Source organism: Hesperophylax consimilis, chromosome 5 (assembly GCF_061612785.1).
Source record: "Hesperophylax consimilis isolate HC1 chromosome 5, BYU_Hcon_1.0, whole genome shotgun sequence".
In the NCBI taxonomy this organism is placed as follows: Eukaryota; Metazoa; Arthropoda; class Insecta; order Trichoptera; family Limnephilidae; genus Hesperophylax; species Hesperophylax consimilis.
The window spans coordinates 31,936,680-31,955,842 of NC_142840.1; the positions used below are offsets into that span (position 1 = coordinate 31,936,680).

A 19,163-nucleotide genomic window follows, 5' to 3' on the forward strand; every position below is an offset into this window, starting at 1 on the left:
ATTTTCAATCATGGGGATGCTTTTTTATTCTTATCAGTCGCTATTTGTCACTTTCTATTCTGATCATTGATCTCTCGCCAGGGTGATACTAAGAGCAGTTATCGCCTATTCTGAACCGGAGTTCAAATTTAGGCGGTAAAGGTAAAGTTTTTTTTTTAATAGTATTAATTTGTTTTACCTAATTAATAGAGAACTAGTTGATAGAGAATAGTTTCACCAAATTATCAACATGGATTTAAACCTAGAAACAGATTCAGTCAGATGAAGGTTTTCCTGGTCGGTGGTTTCCCGGAGGTCTCGGATTCAAAGCGGCGTGCGCAAGTAAATTTTATCTGATTAATTTGTGTCATTTTACAATTCACTCATTATAATTAATTTATTTGCGGCATCTTCTAGAATGGAAGATGCTCTCAGTACCGCTTTGGTGTAAGACATAAATAAACCAAACACGTGTAAGACCACCATTTAGTATTGAAAAGTTTGATAAAAAATATTTTTTCAGCTCTTTAAAAATAATTCACATACCGATCAAGCAGGATATTTTTCCTATTTATTTTAATGATTTTCCGAAAATAACATTTTTTTTATATATCAAAGTCAACAGGAAGATTTGATGCTGTGGCTAGATGGAGCACGAATTAACGGTATTGTATTGTGGGAAAGGTGAGTTCTTTATATCGGAAGGGCGGCAGGAAGATTTTTTTTTTAACAGCAAGGTTACGTTCATTTGCGAACCGAAACGACTACCAATCATGGGAAAGGAACGAATCATCTGCATTCGCGCCATTTGCGATTGCTTCGCTTCTTTTCCATAAGTTGAGGTTCAGTTCGACATTTCGACTCGCGGGTATACGTAGCATAAGAAGGCAGAATTGACCTTTCTGTTCAAATCACTTTACATCTGAAACTGTGAATTGTCATCCTTCGGTCCCAAAATAGCTAAACATTTAAGCTGCTGCCACACGCAAAGCTCACATCAACAGATAATATAAAGCACAATAGCGCTCGCCATACAATCCCATACAGACCCGACACACGTAAAAAGATAACGCGCTATAAGTGTGGTTCTGAACTTCGCTAACCGAATTTATTTTACGTAACCGCTCCCGACGCGATATTTGAAAAGTTATGCGTCCCCCTCTCCGCAGTAAAAAGGAGAGGGGGTCATTTTAATTACGGAGCTACCAACTAAGTTCCGTGTTCCCTTTGACAGCCATGACATAAGCAGCCTAATAATGCATTTCTTATTTATTATGTTAGCTCATATCGTCATGTGTGCTAGTAAATTTAGAAACATAAAAAAAAACTTTATTTGGCAAACATACTTAACATATATTTAAAATATAAATATAATCAATATTTGAATTTGAAGTAAACAAATTTTCGCCCTTTCAAAATTAATCATATTTTTAACTCAGTATGTTTATATGGTAATATCATTCGGTTTTTTGATAAAGTTGCACGGCCTGATACCTACATAGAGAAGCTTCTAGTTTGTTCGTTTGTTGATTGTTTTCAATTGTTTTCCTGGGTAATCTGGTTTGCTCTCGTCAGCTCTCGTGCTCTCTTCTCGTTCCCTGCCCTGGTGTTGGTCCTTGCCGCCTTTGCCTTCGACATTTTTGGAAATCGACTTGAGCTTATTTTACAATAATTTATTATATGTCGCTTTCGTCGATCGGCGTGCGAACTGCGAATTTCCTGATTCGACGGAGAGGTTATGTCAGGTTATGTGAAAATGCGCTATTTACGCGCAGATTGTTTAAAATCTAAAAAGTTTATAAATAGCATTTATAATTATATAGTTGGCGGCATCATCATCTGAGGATGAGCTGTCCAACAGATCCAGCAATAGGCGACAAGTATCATCCATTTCGAAAACGTGCTCAAGTTGTCAGTAAGTAAAGTTGTCACTTTGACAGATGAAATTATGTTCCTCGGCCGCTCTCGAATTCAACTGACCCCCTCTCCTACCATAGGAAGAAATATTTGATAGCGTCGTGTGTCGGTAGAAAAGATGATGCGCTGTACATTAACTTTTGATGTGAGCTTTGCGTGTGGCAGCAGCTTTAGACCTTTTAATGTTTGCCATTGTTAAATGCGTTTTTTTTTTTTCGCTTTTATTTTCTTGGATATGGTGAATAAATAAATTAAATGGAATCTTGAAATAGGAAATTAACCCACTTTCCGACATCCGACCGAGCTGCAACCCGGCGGATAGTGCACGTGGGCGAACGAGGGCATGAGGGGGGGGGGGGTGTACGAGGGGGGGGGGGTGTACGAGTGTGGGGCGGGGGCGTACGAGAGGGGGGCGGGGGTGTACGAGAGGGGGGCGGGGAGGTACGAGGGCGGAGGGATACGAGGGCGGGGGGTTACGATGGCTGGGGGGTACGATAGCCACGGGGTACGAGGGCGGGGGGGTACGATGGCGAGGGGTACGAGGGCGGGGGGTACGAGGGCGGGGGGTACTAGGACGAGGGTTACTAGGGCGAGGGGTACGAGGGCGGGGGGTACGAGGCCGGGGGGGTACGATGGCGGGGGGTAAAAGGCCGGGGGGGTACGAGGCTGGGGGTACGAAGTCGGGGGGTACGAGGCCGGGGGTATGAGGTCGGGGGGGTACAAGGCCGGGGGTATGAGGTCGGGGGGGGGTACGAGGCCGGGGGTATGAGGTTGAGACGATGCGGAGGCGGGGGGATGCGAGGGAAGTGGGGTACGAGTGCGGAGGGTAGATATGTGAAGATAAAGGAGGTCAAAGATGGCTGGTAGGGTGGTGGGAACTACCAAGGTTCGTGGCCGGCAGGAGGGATACAAAGGCGTCGGGTACGAGGGCGGTGGAGTACGAGGGCGGTAGTAAGAATGTTTTTAGGAAAGGCCGAAGGAACCCAATTGAAAAATCACAATCACAATTTTTTTTATTGAAGATAACTTGAATAAATATGTAACAAACAAAATTCGCTAAATGTTTAAAGTTCAATCCAATATTGAATCATCTTCTCCCAGGCTAAAAATACTCGCAGTCGATATTGGCGGCTTCTAGCAGTGACTGCACAGTTCTCATGGAAATGCGATGCGATGTGATGTGATGCCATGCGATGCGACGCGATGCGATGCGATGCCATGTGATGCGACACGATGAGATGAGATGCGATCCGGGCAAGGCGAGGCGGGGCAAGGCGATCAGGCGGAGGAGGGAAGTCAACTAAGGAACAAAAAATTATGCGTATTAAAAATTAGGGGAAATTATTCGGGATCGCTGGCCACACTGAATACTATTATTTGTTTTTAATTAATAAAAGGCAACTATCTGCCTTTGGGAAATATTAACATTCTAATTTTCAATTAATGGAAATTCGCTTTCGTTGTATGGGATCACAGCCATTTACAATAATTTATTTAAGCGTGGCCAGCTCGATTACGTATATTTACCAAATAAAGTAAAGATAAGAAGTATTTCGTATTTTGCCGATGTAAAATTTTTTTTTCTGAAGGTACCTATTTATTATTTATTATTTTTTTTGATAAATTAATGTTTTAAAGACAAGATTTTATTTATGCATAGCACAAAGGATAACAAATATATTATTTATTATTTATTGATACCTATTTATTATTAAATTTGTAACTCTCAGGTTTCGATTATATGTAACTTTTAGCCGACAAAATTAAGATTCTCATTTTAAGGTATTGAAAAAAATAAAGAAATGTCCAAAATGTAATGGGTGGAATTTTTGTTGATTGATGGTTTGCAATTTTAAGCGGAGAACCCCGATAGTCTAAATTTGTTGCCAATAACATTTTAATTCATCCAAGTTTGTTGCACAACATTTAAAATAAGGCACTTGCTATCACAACAAATTGTTGCGCAACACTGTCAAATCTCGAAATAGTATAAAATATATCTGTCTGTGCGCTTAGTTCTTCTAAACAGATTTTGATAGGGTTTTAAGTCTTTTCACTATCATTTAGAGAATTTCTTTCGGAAGGTTTGCGAATATGATACATGCATATTATATTTATAGAAAGTAGAGAAAAGTCCATGTTTTATAATCAAGATGTAAAAATATATTTTCGGTCACTACATTGATTGCTAACGCTGGCCTAACCTCATGAGATATCAAAATAATGTACTACTGAATTGTATATCTTAAAAAGGCCTACAGAAAAGTCCGACATGATATATGTCTATCTCCCCAGCAACGCCGGGTAAACGTCAGCTATTAACACCATAAAATATTTAGTAATCACTAAACCAATTAGCATTTTTTTATTTTTTTTATTTGGTACAATATTTTTTCACATTTCAAAGTTTTCCAGTAATGTTGGCCTCACTGGGTGGCTTTCCCGTGCTGAGGATTATATTGAGATGATTATTTACAACCTAATTATACATATAAATTTACGAAGCGGAACACGAACCGAGCCACGAATTACGAGAAAGGAACGAAGCAAATGCCAAGCGGCGTTTTGCGCCTTTTGCGGTGGCTTCGTTCCATTCCCATAATTTGAGGTTCAGGTCCGCAATTCGGCTCGCGTATGTATACGCACCACAGACATAGGAATTAATAGACGAGAAGATAATGGCGAGGGGTAAAATCAACTGTTGAAGAACGAAGGGGGTTAAGCTGACTGTGATTCGTCAATAAATCAATCTGACAGCAAATAGGCATCTCGCATTATAATATCACCATTTAGTTCTTAAAAGTAAAATCTGCTTTTGAATGAATAGACATTTTTACATGGGAGCGCAAATTACTCGCCACGTTATGAACTAATTTGCGAAGTCCAAATTCGGCAAAGTAAATTTCTTCTGTTTGCAGAGTCGTAGTTAGTTTCAGAGTATTTAGTTAAGACACTTTTACAAATGTTTCATAATTTACTTACCCCAGTAAACAACGATGAGCACACTTGAGAATCGCTACATTGTGATGTGATAGTATATGTTTCTAAAACTGATCCATATAATACGGTGTGAATAAGCTTAAAATAAAGTAAAATAATGCTTACTTATGGAATGTAATACGACAATTGGGTTTATTCTCTTTTTCACATCTATTTTTACAAGTTTTCATATCACAAGTCAACATTTTGCCGTGTTATTTCGTAAAATGAACCGATGATGCCTCGACCATAGTTCGCACAAGAATGATGACGTCACGTTTTCAAATTTCACTTGAGGCCATACGCGAGCCCAGCCGGCTCCAATGGAACCGGTATGGGGAGTGGGGATAATACGCTTTTAATCACTTAGGGCAGGTCTACTAATATTCATATGTCTATGATACGCACCATAATATTCTTGCAAAATAGCATCACTTTTGTATTGCGCAACATTTAGTGTAGCTTAAATTGGCTTTAGCCGTGTTTAGTAGCCAGACTTACCCCTCATATGCCTTTCAGCCTCAATACACCACAATTAGGTGAAATTATTATCAAACCGCGTACATTTAACACGCAGATATATTTAATATTGCAAAAGTTTGTGTAAGAGAGCTCGGAACAAATCTAAAGTTAAATAAACAATGCTGATTTGACTCAATAGCGTTTGTTGTAGAACACAGGAATATAAATACTATTCGAATATAAAAAAGCAACGAAAACCTGGAGATAAATTAAAACCACGAACTATATTAAATTATAACAATTATTCCAACAAATATTTAAACAACACAACGATCGACCGCAAACGAATTAACAATATGAATGAAAAATTGGGTGGAAGATTCACTGACCCCTTCCAACAATTTGCAACATCGAATTTCACAACGCTTTCACAATTTATTATTATCGATGCATTTATATTTTTTGGAATTGGGCTGATCTGGGCTTATCGTTGTGTAGATATCTCTCCTTCTTTTTTTAAGAAACAATGCATGTAAAAGAAAGAGATGTAAAATAGGAGCTCTCGGTGGTCCAAATATGAAAAGTACCTACATTATAAATCTGTGATGTATTTTTTTGTCGGTCGCAATAAAATCAAATATGAATAATAAAAAACCTTTGAAATAATTCGTTACGTCTTTAAAGGCCTTTTTAGAGATTTTCGAGTATGAAAATCATAAAGAATCCACAAATATTTGCGAATGGAAACTAAATCAGATAAAAAAATACTTTTATAATTTTTATTTTATTTTATTTAGTAGATAATATTTTATCCCTTTGGTTTTGGACAAAGTCGTTTTAATGAAGAAATTAAAACGTTATTTAAAAACTACATCTATTCCTAATGTTTATATTTTTACCCCCTTGCTAATGGACGTGCTTTAGATTTTTTGCAGCTGAGAACTTATGTTCGCGAAAAATTACTTATGTGTGGAACTTATCTCCCGCCTTGTGAGACATAAAAATAACTTATGTGTGGAACTTATCTCCCGCCTTGTGAGACATAAAAATAACTTATGTGTGGAACTTATCTCCCGCCTTGTGAGACATAAAAATAACTTATGTGTGGAACTTATCTCCCGCCTTGTGAGACATAAAAATAACTTATGTGTGGAACTTATCTCCCGCCTTGTGAGACATAAAAATTACTTATGTGTGGAACTTATCTCCCGCCTTGTGAGACATAAAAATTACTTATGTGTGGAACTTATCTCCCGCCTTGTGAGACATAAAAATTACTTATGTTTGGAACTTATCTCCCGCCTTGTGAGACATAAAATGCTTCCTGTGACTGCATCTATTGCTTCCGTTGTACTCTAAGTGATTAATTAAATTTTATGATGTTTCGATTGAAATATTTAGATCGTGTGAATGTTTAAATGACGCCCATCACAAATTATAATAATTGAAGTAATTTACAATTACTTTAATTCAACAATTTTAATTAAAATACCCACAAGAGATGAAGAGATATTTAAATTCTCCACAAGTTCCTTCACCTCCAAAATGAAATAAAATTCTATTGAAATGAGCTTTTATTTTTTTATTATCTAGACATTTTCGGAAATGTTCTTTCATTCAGGCTTTTAAAATTAATTTTTTTTAAATTTGCTGTGGTAGAAAACGAAATAAAGTATGTTCTCAAAAATTATTGTGAATATTATCTATCAATATGGTTGGATAATCAAGAAATATCCAGAATCCCAGCATTTTCCCCCAAAAAAGTTTGTCCGGCAAAATACCCAATTCTTGAAAATCTTAAAAATGCCACGCAATTTGGGGAATTCTCCATGAATTTTGTAGAACCTAGATGTATTACTTACGTAGACTTTGATGAATAAACGGATTCAGTCGTACCAATCAAACAGTGTGTTTTAATAAGATGGTGTTTTATTCGGTTTTAAATGACGATTTATAAATTATACGGATAATTATATTTAAACTCATATATTCAGAATCATCGTTTGTTGATCTATAGCAAGGCTGCCCAACCCCAGGCCCGCGGGCCACATGAATTATAAGTGTCCCGCGTGAACCATTTTCAAAAAACTTGCCAATTTGAAAAAGTGTCGCGGGCCCGCGGTAAAACAAACAATGCAGCCTGCGCGCGGTCACCAGTGTTGCCAACGAAGGCGATTGATCGCTATTTAGGCTACTCAGAACGAGAATCAGCGACGAAAAATCTAACCCGTTGAACTTACTTTTTAAACAAAAATACACCAGTTTTTGATATAATATTGCGTCCGAAATGGAATCTTGTAGCCACCCCTCCCCCCATGGAATTCGAAAAATTGGTGTGGGGAATCACATATGATGTTTTTGGATGCGCAGTATTTTTTCTCAGCGAAGTTCCGTAACAACCCCCCCCCCCTATGGATTTCAAATATTTTGTGGGGAGCACTCATTTTGAATTTTTGTGGGGAATTATGTTTTATAGAAATTCTCTAACAACCCCCCCCCCCCCATGGAAATAGGAACTGTCAGGTATTCAGTGGCCCGCCAGTGATTCAAAATCGTCAATTTCGCCCAACTGTTAAAAAGGTTGGGCAGCCTTGATCTATAGGAATATATATTTTTCTAAGCCATAATATTTTTCACTGAACATCTTAATGTAATTTGTACTCTTAGACCTCAGAATAGTAAGGTCTATATAACAATATGAAATAATTTCTCTCTATTTCAAACTAATATATATTATCTAGTAAAGTCTCCCTGGTACGTCTTGTTACAGCCCTGTATGTACCTGTTCAATGTCTTAAATTAAGAGTTTATTTCGCTGGTGCTAAAGTTGGCAAGCATTGCTTTCAGTGTATCAGTTATTCAATAAAACTATTCCAGATGGGTGTACCTGGAGCCGATCCTCAGCTCGGGAGGGGGTGGTGACGGGGCATTCCCGCGCCTGGACCGCGACTGGCGCCAGGCGGCCCGCACCCTGGACGCGGACCCGCGCCCCGCAGCCCTGCTGGCCCGCTTGGCCGCCTTCAGCCCGCTACTAGACAGCCTACTGCAGCAGCTGCAAAGGTGCCAGGCGGCGCTTCAGCAGTACATTGCTGTCAGTATATATTTTTTTTTATTTTTTTATTACAAGATAATACATTACAAAATGATAACAAAGTAATAATGTATTATTCCCAATGAGTTTATATAACTCATTTCGGGAAAGACAACATTAGAAAGGACAAGGCAAATAAATAAAATACAATAAAATAAATAAACGCAGATGTTATTATGGAGTACCAGAGAAAGATTGTGTTAGTCATTGAAACTGCTAAGGAAATATCTTTTAAGAGCTTTTGTCAATGTTTTTTTGTTCGTTGCCGGAAGTTTTAAATTACTAGGTAATGCGTTATATTGTTTATGTGCAATGTATTGTAAGGAGTTAATTCCAAATTTGGTCGTGTAAGTAGACGACGATAAATGTATTTGATTTTGTGATCGTGTTTTGTGCTGGTGTATGTCAGAATTAAAGACTGGTTTAGTGTTGGTGTGTGAGGAGTGTTGAATTATTTGTAGAATGACAGTTGTGATGTTATACTTTGGCAGGACTGTAAAAGGAAGTATTTGTGTCTGTGAGTATATATCTTTGACATGTGTATCCCATGCCAGATTATATATATTACGTACGGCTCTATTTTGAATTACTTGTATTTCGGAACTTTTTTTTGGTAATGGTTCCCCAGATACCTAGATAACTCAGGTGGGAGTGGATCATAGCATAATATGTTGCACGCAGTAAAGATGTGGGGAGCACACCTTGGAGTCGATAAAGTACACCGGTTATCGGGGAAATTTTGGATTTTACATTCTCAACATGGGAGTTCCACGAGAGGTTAGAGTCTATGAGTAACCCCAAATATTTCGTTACTTGAACATGTTGTAGCTTTTCATTTCCAAGAATGATATTCATACCCATGTTATCTTTTTTTCCGAAAGTAAGGTAATGGGTTTTTTTAACATTGAGGCTTAATTTGTTTAATCGAAGCCATTTAGCCAGCTTTGCGAGATCTTTATTCATTAGAGCTTCAAGTTCCTTCAGATTTTTACAATGGTAGTAAATCACAGTAAGAAAAGTAGAGGTCCAAGAATCGAGCCCTGTGGCACTCCACATGTTCCACATCAGCTAGGTAACTTCGGAGCAAATTTAAAGATTTCCCGACTATTCCCAAATGTTCCATTTTTTGTAGAAGTATTTCATGATCTACCGTATCAAAGGCTTTTTTCAGATCTATAAATATAGCTGCCACATATTCGCCCTGGTCTATGTACTGCTGAATGTTAGAAATGAAATCGAAGGTGGCACATTGGGTATTGGAGTTTTTCCGAAAGCCCTATTGCTGTGGTGTTAGGATATCGTTGCTAGAAATGTATTTTATGAGTCTATCTTTGATAATTGACTCGAACACCTTTTAAAATACCGATAAAATCGATATTGGACGATAGTTAGAAAAATAATAAATCTTATAATAACATAAATGATGTAAATTAAAATACACATTTATTCATACATCATCTCATACTATTCTGTTATTCTTACTCTTGACATGACCTGACCCAAGTATGTATTTGATTCACTTGATAGTGTCATGTCTTTTCTCGTGCTTCCCTAACTTCTACCATTCACATTCGCATAATATATTCTCCTTACACTATTTCCTTCGTTCATCCTCTCTACATGTCTAATCCTACTGTTAATATTGCATACAAGCGTCTCTTTCTTAATTTACTCATTAGGTACGATTACATCATCCTTGCATTCTTTGTGAATCTCCAATTGATCATACTGTCATACATGGTTTCAGCACACATACGCCTCCGAGATATTATTTCTACAGCATTCAGCATTGAGTCTACTTATATCCGTCCAAGACCGCCAAACAAATAAACCACTATTTTCCATGTTTAGGAAAAGCGTTCCACTTTCCCCCGTCTCTATTTCCTAAGTGACGACGACCTGCTCGAGCTAGCCGGGGGACTCAGGGGGGGAAGGGAGGCAGCCCTGAAGGCGCATGTCAAGAAGCTGTTCCCGGGCGCCGCGGGACTGCAGCTGGGGCCCGGCGGGGCCTCCGTCACGGCGCTCACCAGCAAGCATGACCAGAGACTGGTGCTGGACTCCCCGGTTGATATTGACGCCCCTGTCGAGGTAATTTAGAGAAGAATTGAAATCATTCTTAAAATATTTTGAATATTTAAATTCAATTAACAACTTAATCTTGTGAAATTGCTTTGATACCGTGTTTAAATTCATTTCACATCATGTTTAATAATATTTAAACATTAAATTAATTTTGTCAAATACAAGTTTAAATTGCTTTGACATCATGTTTAAAATCCTGTGATATTATGTTTAAATTCTTTTGACATCATGCTGAAAATCCTTTGACATGAGATTGCAAGCCTTTCACCAGGACGAGTATGAAGTTCTTACCTACTAATAATATGAAGTAGATAATTGATTAATAATATGAATTTGTCCTGAATAATCAATTGGTCTAATCTAAAATATTGGAATGACGTAGTTTGAAATACTGAAATTATGTAGTTTGAGCTGAATAGGGTCGGTAAATTAAGGACGGGTTGTTTCGGAGAATTTGAACAATTCATCAAATTTCAACGTTCATTTTCGGGTTCTGTGAAAGACTTATTCAAGTTCTGTTTTTATATCATTGTAGGCTAGTTGCTTGACAAAACTGAAATAAAAACAGAACATGGAAAAATCTTTCACAGAACTTGAAAATGAATGTTGAAATTTGATGAATTGTTCAAATTCTCCGAAACAACCCGTCCTAAGAGTTAATTCATTTTTCATTTATAATAATAATATGTTATAGGTTTGGCTGAAGCGCTTGGAAGAGCAAATGAAGAGCTCTCTCCGAACCTGCGTCATGGAGTGCCTCCAAAACGGAACTTCGAATAACCGCGACGCCTTGGAGTATCCAACTCAAGTGTTGTGCCTGGTCCAAAGCGTCCAGTTCACAGACACGGCTGAAAAGGCAATCACCGGGAGAAGCCTTCATATACTACGAGATAATGTCCGCAAGGAGCTGGAAAGTTACATCAAGGCTGATGTTGTCGGGGCAGAAGAACTAGCGGAAAGGAGCAAGCTGCAAGCGCTCATCCTGCAGTGTAATAACCACTTGGACATATTGCACGAACTTATTGAGGGTTCGGTTTCTTCGTTGGATCATTGGATATGGCAGAAGCAATTGCGGTATGAAAGTTTCATTCTTTCTTCTTTGCTTTGCGAGTTCTTTCTTCATTATACTTGTATAGTTAATTAATTAATTAAATTTAAAAAAAAACATTTAACACATTGATGGACACTTTCCGGAAAACAGAGGTTTGTGATATGACACTTTTCTTGTCACATGACTCTACGTTGCCATTAGGGTCTCATCAATATGGGATGAGGGGGGGGGAGATCCCGGGACATAATAGATTTTATCAGGACAAAGGGCTCGATGTCAACCCTATACATGACACATGTGTTTTGTGAAGTCGATGAAGATCAGTAAATAATCTTAACCATTCATATGATGTTGTCCACAGTGGTGAACATTCTGAAAAACAAATTGTACTAGATATTTGTAGGATTTTTTTTTTCAAAAGTTTTTGTTTATTCTTAAGAAAGATGGCAACTAAAAAATCTTGTTAGTAACAACTCTTTTAACTATCAGCGCAGGTCATCTGTTCTTAGCAAGGTATTTATTTCTTAGTGGTAAACAATGAACATTGCCAAAGCAAATATTTTAAAAATGCCAGTTTTTTAAATGTTTCTCCTCTCCTTTTTTGCCCCAGAAACCCAAATAAACAGTGAAATCATAAATATTCAATTTTTTTAAATCCTTGCCAAATTAGGTTAACCTCAGTTATTACACTATCAAGTACAGAAGCGTTCATTTTGTGACACTACAATAGGCTACAATTCAAAATTGTGCTTCACTGTCGTTTGTGTCGTATCGCATCCCTGACTAAAAGAAGTACATATTATGTATGTTGTGTCATATCCCCTCGCAATCAAAAAACATTTCCACGAATAAGGTAGATAGAACCAATAATAATAATGCAAATTCAATACATTTGAATTCGATTAATATTAATACAACTTTAGTATTAAGATATCTAAAAAATATCAACACAAAAAAAAGCGCTGGATGCGATAAATTACACCCAATTTTCATTTTTAATTGTGCTGAACAACTTGTTACTCCTGTGACATTACTGTTCACACTTTCTATCAAAGAAGGCGTATTTCCCACTATTTGGAAAAAAGCTTTTGTGACACCTGTTTTTAAAAAGGGGGATAAACACAATATTGAAAATTATAGACCTATATCAAAGTTATGCATTTTAAGTAAAATCATGGAAAAAATCGTTTATGACCAACTATTTAATTTATGTAAAAACACTATTATCAACCCCCAACAACACGGTTTTTTTCAAGGTAGATCTGTTGACTCAAACTTGGGACAGTTCACCGATTTTGTTCTTAATTCAATGGACAAAAAAAAGCAGGTTGATTCTATCTATACTGATTTTTCCAAGGCTTTCGACAAGGTGAATCATGACACACTCTTAAATAAACTAGAAAAAATTGGTATAAGCGGGAATCTTCTCAGATGGTTCTCATCTTACATTAAAAATAGAAGTCAAGCTGTTGCGCTAAAAGGTTACATGTCACAAATAATATTTATTCCCTCAGGAGTGCCTCAAGGTTCTCATTTAGGGCCCCTACTCTTTATTTTGTATATTAATGACATCAAACATGTCATCAGATATTCTGATTTCATTCTTTACGCTGACGATATGAAAATATACAAATGCATAAGCTCAACAGATGATTGCAATAAATTGCAAGAAGATATGAATGGAATTAATGAATATTGCAAAGAAAACCAATTATTCCTAAACATAGATAAATGTAATTCAATAATATTTTCACGTAAATGTCACCCAATCATCCATACTTACCATCTAAACCATGACCCTCTCCAACGAGTAGAAAAAATCAGAGACCTTGGAGTATTACTTGACTCTAAATTACTTTTTAAGCATCATATTGAAAACATTTTAGAAAAAGCCTACAAACAAATGGGCTTCATTCTGCGAATCACAAAACCATTCAATAAACCTTTTACACTTGAACTACTTTATATGGCATACGTAAGATCTCATCTCGAATTTGCATCTGTCATTTGGAATCCACAATACCAAACGTATATTAACCGAATTGAAAATATTCAAAAAAAATTCCTGAAACACCTGTCGTATCGTTTTGAAAATCATCAATGTAATCCTATTACTCTTTACAAACGAAGAAAAACATTTGACGTACTGTTTCTGTACAAAATTGTGAACGGCCTTATTGACTCCCCAGCCCTGTTAGAAAGGATTGCATTTCATTGTCCTGAACGCAATACCAGATCAAATACCTTATTTTATATACAACATTTCAAATCGAAATACGCACAAAACTCCTTGCTCGGGCGTATCTGCAAATCTTATAACGCCTTAAGCGATATTGACATTTTCCACAGTACCCTTAAATCGTTTAAAATCAAATTAACCTTACTATGTACCTAAGTTAAAAATATTACTTCTGTATTGTTTAGTATTCTCTTTTTAATCATTTTTCACACACACTATGTACTTTATTACTTTTAATTAATTTCTAGCTTTATTATAAATGGAACTTAACTGGTTTAAATCATGTTCTATATTTTATGTTCAATTATTTTTTTTGTAAAACTGTATGTTTCCTAAATAAACTAAAATAAAATAAAAAAAAAATAAAAAAAATATCACTTCTCTTCTAAAACTATGTCAACAGACGTGTCCGTGAATGTGTTAAAATATTATTTTGACGCAGTTCCTCTAACTTGTTCTGACCGTCGTGGTATGTATAGAATCATTTTTTTTTTTTTTTAAGGTTAACTAATTACAAATTATATAATGGTTTCCAGGTTCTATGTGGAAAACAAATCTGAATTGTTTGCATGTATTGGTTTGGCAAAGCTTCCGTATACTTATGAATATCTCGGCACCAACACGGGAACACTTGTCCGAACCCAGCTCACAGACCAGTGCTTTTTCATATTAACTCAGGTATCTTTAAATTATTATCTTTTTTCATTATGTGAAATGATTTGGTTCTTTTAAATTATTATTCATGATTTATTTGTTATGTTTTAGGCTCTTCATCTTGGGCAAGCAGGGAATCCATTTGGTCCTGCAGGGACTGGAAAGACTGAATCTGTTAAAGCCCTCGGAGGGCTTTTAGGAAGACTTGTCCTAGTTTTCAATTGTGATGAGGTAAAATTGACGGTCAATATAGATTACTTGTTCACATGCCATTATTTTAATCACCAGAAATTAATTTTCCATATTGTTTTGTTAATCAGGGAATGGATAAAACGACATTGGCAAGATTGCTCACCGGCTTGGCTCTGAGCAATTCCTGGGGCTGTTTTGATGAATTCAATAGATTAGAAGAGAAAACTCTGTCAGGAGTAGCACAAGAGCTGGCGTCCATATTGGGTGCCATCGGTGGCAGTGACCCTAGCAAAACTGCCACTCTCAATGGAACTGAGGTAAAATGCATTTTTTTATTAAATGTTCTGTGTCAACCAAAGATATTAGAAGAACGAGATATGCTATGTTGGCCGCCGAACCGTAGCCGGAGTACTACCTAATTAGGGTACTTTGAACGGTATCGGGATGTGTACGCACAGAAATCTGTTCTATGTATTAGTGCGGATACCTTAGCGCAAGCGAAGGTGTGCAGTAGTATTGGTGAACAAAACCGGCGACACTCGGCAAAAAAATTCCACTCAGTACGAACTGCTCATAGCACATCTCGTTCTTCTAATATCTTTGGTGTCAACTGTGAATCAAATAAGTACTTAAGTTTGTTCATGTCAAGATTTTGAATAACAGAAAGGTGTGTATGAGAAGATATATCAATGTGATATATCTTCTCATACACACCTTTCTGTTATTATACCGGCCGCGACGGAAATCGGCAGCGAAATCTCGATTTTCGCGGAAATATATTGTATTTTTACGAATATCTCAATTTAAAGGGCCGCAATATCTCGATTTACGCGTAAATATGTCTCATTTTTACGAATTTATTTCGAATATCTGAATTTAAAAGGCCGGCCGTGACGGTAATCGATCGCGAAAATAAAGGAATGATTCGTATTAATACAATATTCATATTAATACGGCTTAACAAAAAATATTCTCATATCTCGGTCCTAAAATATATAATAAAATCCTCTCTCAGCTGAAACTGTGTGAATTGTCATCCTTTGGTCCAAGAGTGACAAAATGTTTGTTGGATCTAGGAAGGACTGATTCCGAAATGTTACTAAAAAATGTAATTTGATAATTATTTATCACGAACGACTTTATGTATCTCTTTTATGTATCTTCGTTTTAACATACCTATTTTATCAAGTCTTAAATCCTGTATTCGTCTAAGATAACTTGAAACCTGTAAATTTGACTGTCCTAAAACGGGAATCCTTCCTAGTTGGACAGTCAAAATCATAAAATGTAATCAATATTATAAAAAATTAAATAATTTACTCCTAAGATACTACCCGGATTTGAAGGGGCGGCCGAGAAAATCGATTTTCCGCCATCTTTTTTTTTTCAGAAAATTTTGAATTACTTGGAAATTCGTTAAATCGAAATTTGATATTTGATGTCCCGTGGATTTCGAATTAATGAGATTCTACTGATCATTCTTTACCACTAAGTCTAAGTCTAAGAAAGTTCTTTCCGAGAGGTAGTCATCGAACCATGCGAGTGGGATCCCTCTCATACCCATCATTTCTAGTTTCCTCAATAGAATGTTTGTGATATTGAGTCAAAAGCTTTCTGTAAATCTAGTAAGATTATTATTATATTTACTTTGGATTGCTTCATTTCGGCTGCCCTTTCCCATTCTTCTCAGTGCCGGGATTTGACCCACCTTTCAATAATAATATTTATTTTAGTGTGGCAAGCTGCTACTCCTATGGACGGCTTGGATTCCACGAGTGGTGCTTTCGCCCCTTTCGTTGCTAGTCCATCAGCCCGCTTATTGCCTTCAATTCCTTTATGTCCTGGTACCCAGAAAAATAAGTCAATCTTTTCTTCTTTCCAAGAAAGTTTGTTCCATGCTTCCCTACTCTATTTGCAAGGAAGCATTTCCTGGGATTGGATGCAATAGGTGTTTCATTCATTTTTTTTAGTATCCATTAAGATTTGCATTTGTGTTGGTGGTGAAGATTTCTTCCTTACCAGGGCAACTATTATGTTCACATAAAATTTTGATGGTTTTAATCAAGTCATCCCTTTCTCTTCTTTCTTTTAATTCTGGTAATTTTAGTTCCTTGAGTCTATCTTCATGGTCTTTCAAAGCTCTTGGTATTTTTGTGAATCGTCTCTGTACCCTCCCTATTAGATCTATATCCTGTTTGTTGTTGATGTGTAGATTCCTGTGGGCGTAGGCTGCGGTGTGTTTGTAACCCTAAACCCCGCGGGCGCAGGTTACGGGGGCCGCCGCGAGCTGCCGGGCTCTGTGAGCCGCCTGCTGCGCCCAGCTGCCATGTGGAGCCCCCGCGCCGCGCACATCACGCGCGCCCTTCTCGCCACACACTCCTTCACGCACTCTGCACAGCTGGCCGATAAGCTGGTGGTGTGTTATCAGATGGCTAGGTAACTGTGTGACTGAAAGTCTCTGGAATTCTGATACCCTGTGGATAATATATTCAATTCCTTTCTTAGGCAGCCTTTAATTATTATAATATGAACTGATAAACTCAAGAGTGTAAGTCTTTATCTTGTAACTTGCATTGTCTTGGCCATTAGCTCTGTGTTCTCACAAAACTGAACTATACTTGATAGAGAATAGGCAAGTAATAAAAGGTAATAATAAACTAAACCATTAAATTTCATAACTTCCACCCCCTTTGATAACAAGGGGGTGGATTTTAAATAACGAGATTTGATCAAATCTTTTTATTTAAAATTCTGTATAATGGCCTGGACTCGCCTGAGCTCACCAATTTAATGATGGAGTTTTACCTACCATTAAAACTCTTATTATGTTGCCTTCCTCATCCAGAACATATATATTATGTGGGAGAGACGACATGTCAATTCTTGTCCTAGTGGTCTAATCCTACTTCCTTTTTCCTGTTTTGGTAATCCTGGGATGACATCATCTACTCGCTCTGTGATTGGTTGTTTGTTTTGTCATAATAATTCATATACCCGATTTCTTTCATTTGCCTACGTACAGAACTAACATTAGAAAAAAATCTCCGATTCCCCGAAATGTGTGCAGTATGACACAAATTGTATTCTTAGCATTAACCTTCAGAAATATTGAAGGAAGTAATACGTTCTAAAAAAAAAAAACTAACTAACCATCACGCCGTTTCCCGCAGGGGTAGGCAGAGAGGACGGACCGCCAAACAACTCGGTCTTGGCACACACTCCTTGCCTCATTCACATTCATACATCGTCTCATACATACTCTTCTATTGTTCTGACTCTTGACATGGCCCGACTCAAGTATCTGATTCACTTGGTCGTGCCATGTCTACCTTGGGGGTCCGTTCTATCATAAATTAATATGTGAGAATGGATTCTAGCGGGAACACGTTCTATCCTTATCCTATATTGCTCTTCCTCTCCACTCCACTAATTTGTTTTAAGACAATAAAACTCTTATCTCTAAGTAACTATAGCATAAAAAACTATTATCTTCATGTGTATATTCTATATTAATTTGTATAATGTAAGCTGTTTGTTTCTTACAAATAAATATAAATAAACAAATTCTTCCTCTTCCCTTCTACACTCTTCTTATATTTCACTTCACTGGTGGCGTAGTTCTGAGAGCTTCAGGCATATAAAGCGACTTCTTCCTATCAGAATGCGCCAATCAACAGAGCAACTCAACTGCTTAACGATTCTGCATTCACCATTGACATTTTGACATCACAAAATAATAAAACATGACCTCTCCATAAACAAACACCATATCCAAATTCTTATGATTTCCGCAGTTCATTATTGAGCCCTAAACACCACTACGACTGGGGCCTCCGTGCACTGAAGACAGTCATCGGCAGCTGCGGCACGGCCATGAGAGACTTCATCCAGAACAACAAGTCCTTCCCCGATGAGGCCCAGCAGATGGCCGTTGTGGTAGAAGCCCTGCGCCTTAACACACTGAGTAAATTGTCCTACGAGGATTCTCTGAGGTAAGTAGATTTAACCTTATCCATGCGGCTGTTACACATTTGATCCATCGTCGGCTATCCCTGTACGCAGATGTCGGAGTGTGTACATTTTGTCAAAACGTGCCACGCAGTGATTTTATCTTATCTACGCAGCTGTCTCACATTCGATCCATCCACGGCCATCCCTGTTTGCAGATGGTGCATATGTTATTCATGAAATTTCACTAAAACACATACATTGTTTCAAAACATGTTGCGTGGTGGGATAGATTGCATTGAAACAGTTAATAATTGCTATAATTATTTATCTGACTGAAGAAATAAGTGTGGTGTCGACGTGTCTAGTATGAAGTAAGCTCAATTTTTCCTTACTTTTGATGAAATTGATGAAACATTTTCAAATGTCGAAATTTTTTTTCAACAGATAATCAATTTCATCGGCCTGTCTGTGGGGATAGGAGTTATGTAAATTGGCTTATCAGTTATCTTACAAATCAGTGTAGATCACACTTCTAGGTTATTATCTATTCAGTGATAGGTAGATAA

The 19,163-nt window shown here is 37.3% G+C and overlaps 1 protein-coding gene across 1 annotated transcript in view; it reads left to right on the top strand.

Moving 5' to 3' along the window:
- Positions 1 to 18,493, top strand: part of LOC149423782 (cytoplasmic dynein 2 heavy chain 1-like) — a 96,168-nt gene extending 77,675 nt beyond the window's left edge. Inside the window, exons 11-17 of the mRNA XM_089631896.1 lie at positions 8,215 to 8,428; positions 10,280 to 10,516; positions 11,205 to 11,584; positions 14,337 to 14,478; positions 14,566 to 14,685; positions 14,775 to 14,963; positions 18,441 to 18,493. Of these exons, the coding sequence (XP_089488022.1) occupies positions 8,215 to 8,428; positions 10,280 to 10,516; positions 11,205 to 11,584; positions 14,337 to 14,478; positions 14,566 to 14,685; positions 14,775 to 14,963; positions 18,441 to 18,458 (1,300 nt within the window). The 3' untranslated portion in view covers positions 18,459 to 18,493. The remainder of the gene's footprint in view (positions 1 to 8,214; positions 8,429 to 10,279; positions 10,517 to 11,204; positions 11,585 to 14,336; positions 14,479 to 14,565; positions 14,686 to 14,774; positions 14,964 to 18,440) is intronic.
- Positions 18,494 to 19,163: the final 670 nt, after the last annotated feature.